Source organism: Pararge aegeria, chromosome 20 (genome assembly GCF_905163445.1).
Source record: "Pararge aegeria chromosome 20, ilParAegt1.1, whole genome shotgun sequence".
Classification (NCBI taxonomy): domain Eukaryota; kingdom Metazoa; phylum Arthropoda; class Insecta; order Lepidoptera; family Nymphalidae; genus Pararge; species Pararge aegeria.
In genome coordinates this window covers 11,353,447-11,355,883 of record NC_053199.1, presented here as the reverse complement: position 1 = coordinate 11,355,883, position 2,437 = coordinate 11,353,447, and the positions used below count along the sequence as shown (strand labels likewise).

Sequence of the window (2,437 nt, the reverse complement as noted above, 5' to 3'; positions counted from 1 at the left end):
TAATTCTTCAGAAATTGAGGTTAGAGTGTGTCATGATTGTAATAAAATATTAAAAATTAGTCCAAAATTTTCATCTGCAAACAAATTTGGTATTTTAATACTGTGTTTTCATTTTCGTATTCTAAAACGTCTATATATATATATTGGACAATTTTAAGAAAATAGTATATTGTATTCTTAAATTACATAATCAAATACGTAGCTCGTAAAAAGTTATTTATGTTAGACTTACTTGAATTTAAATGTAAATCCAAACCAAAAATGGTATAAAATAAATAAAGATATAAAATATGCAAATTGTTTAACTGTATTCGTGTTTTCCAATGCCATGCAACTCAATATCGTTGGGTTTAATAATAATAGGTTTCCGTTGTAGTTTTGCTGCTGATGCTTCGGATTCTTGTAATGTCACTAGTGAGTAATTAATATTTATTTATTCTTGTGACATCAAAACTGAGTCATATATAAACGTGATTGCAAATATCTTTTTTTACTTAGCAATTCAGTTTTTTAGGGTGATTGAGGGAAAACCCTCTCGTTGGGAGAGGCCTTCAGTGCAGCAGCGGACTGCTATAGGCTATTGATAATGACGTTTTAACCATTTCTTAATACCTTATAGGAATACAGAGAGGTTTACCTAAAAAGTGGCCATGTGAATGGGACAACGGACTAATACCTTTTGCTTACAACTCATACCTCCTTAGTAAGTAACCAATTGAAAATAAAGAAGTTCGGGAACCGATTAAAGATTTGGTTCCATACTGGTTGAATTCACAAACCGATATCTTTCATCGGTTTGTAAACAAATTAAGTTCTTGTTCAATAATAAATGATTTTTTCAATTTTTGTTCTGAAGCAATAATAATAAATCTTATGCCCCTGATGCATTAACAAATAAATAACATCTGGCCTTTTTTCTACGTATAGGACTTTTCTCTCAAAAACCAGTATAATTTGCAACCAAACCAGCAAAGAGAGAAAATAAAGAATTTGGCATTTCCACCGGTGTTTCTTGGTAAGCAACCAGATACTAGTCCGTATAACCGGATTCTGGTCGATCTAACATGTGAAAACTATAGTCCATTTCGCATTGAAGCATCTTGGAGTCTGTCTGTTATATTATGAGAGAAATAGCCTGTACCCATCTGTGAGTTATCTAAAGGCTGATGATGATGCGTACCTTTCTAATTTCAGATCCAAATCGTTTAGTGAACGTAGCTCACAGAGGCATCAGACATATAGAAACACGGTCGTGTTTGAAGTTTGTTGAATATAATCCCATACAGCTGGCAAAAGACAAAAATGTCACATACCTCTTCTTCACGTTCTCCGACGTCTTAGAGTATTGTTGCTTACCGACTTCAACATATTACAGACGACGGGTAGGATTCCTTTACAATTTTTAATGATGATAAAGTCAGCTGATAATTTGAGTGCATCGAGAGCTTCTACAGTTCTTCTACCTATAACAACTTTTTTAACTTATATAACCAGCACTTGGACAAGAAACTTCTAGCGGTTAGGGCATCGGTCCCCCTTTTTCGATCCCCGGCACATACCTCTAACTTTTCGGAGTTATGTGCGTTCTAATTTTAGCAATTAAATCACTTGTTAGCGAGAAAACCTTCACCAGTAAAGCTAGACTTAAAAGTTAGAGGTGTTCGAACTCATTCTCCCCAAAATGGGGGCCGGAAGTCTTAACCACTAGGCTACACCGCTCGCTCAGTAGATACCTCATATTATCTGATCTGTGATCTAATTTGCCACAGTAAACGGGTGATCTGGTTAGCTCCTTATTATTTTCTTTACTCGAATAATATTAAACCTCTTTTAGGAAATTATAATCTCACACCCTACGAACCTTGTGTTTGTATATTCTTTGGTACTATCTTTTTTTAAACCATAAAACTTAAAAATCGGTAATATGCGCCTCCTTTTCCTGCCGGGCTCGACGCTCTTTTGTTAGTTCTTATCTGCCTGGAGATCCATAGCGATAATTTTTCAGGTGGTACTAATAACACCGCTTTGCACGCTGCCAGTACAGGTCGCCCACGTTACGCTTCATGCCATGGGACTGTTACATGACCAGCGAAAACCTTTTTCAGCAGAAGAAGCCATGAGAGTTCTCAAGTGTTATAATGTTTCTTCTTCGTCCTAAGAATAATAGGGTAATAAATGGAACGTTGCTTTATAAAGGGTCTAATTATTTGTAATTACTTTTTTTAGCTCTTTATTTTTACACAAATTTCAGTTAAGGAATAAGAAAAATAATAGAAATACAAAAACAGAAGTAGAAAACAAAAGGTGGGCTTGTTGCTTATTAGCGATTTTCGCCTTAGGATTAGGAAAATACCAGGAAAAGACACTTCAGGCGCTGATTAATTAAATAAACGTAATTACGAATAATATGCTAATAGATAAGTTAGGCTATACAAAT

At 34.8% G+C, this 2,437-nt stretch overlaps 1 protein-coding gene across 2 annotated transcripts; it reads left to right on the top strand.

Annotated features, from left to right (window-relative positions):
- Positions 1 to 301: 301 nt before the first annotated feature.
- On the top strand, positions 302 to 2,171 carry LOC120632782. Of its 2 annotated transcripts, XM_039902787.1 has the most exons (4): positions 302 to 414; positions 620 to 703; positions 1,195 to 1,382; positions 2,006 to 2,171. In XM_039902787.1, the coding sequence occupies exons 1-4, from the start codon at positions 324 to 326 to the stop codon at positions 2,156 to 2,158; spliced, it is 516 nt and encodes a 171-aa protein (XP_039758721.1). In that variant the 5' UTR covers positions 302 to 323; the 3' UTR covers positions 2,159 to 2,171. The 2 variants fall into 2 exon arrangements, with proteins under 2 accessions (XP_039758721.1, XP_039758722.1); XM_039902788.1 differs by lacking the exon at positions 620 to 703.
- Positions 2,172 to 2,437: the final 266 nt, after the last annotated feature.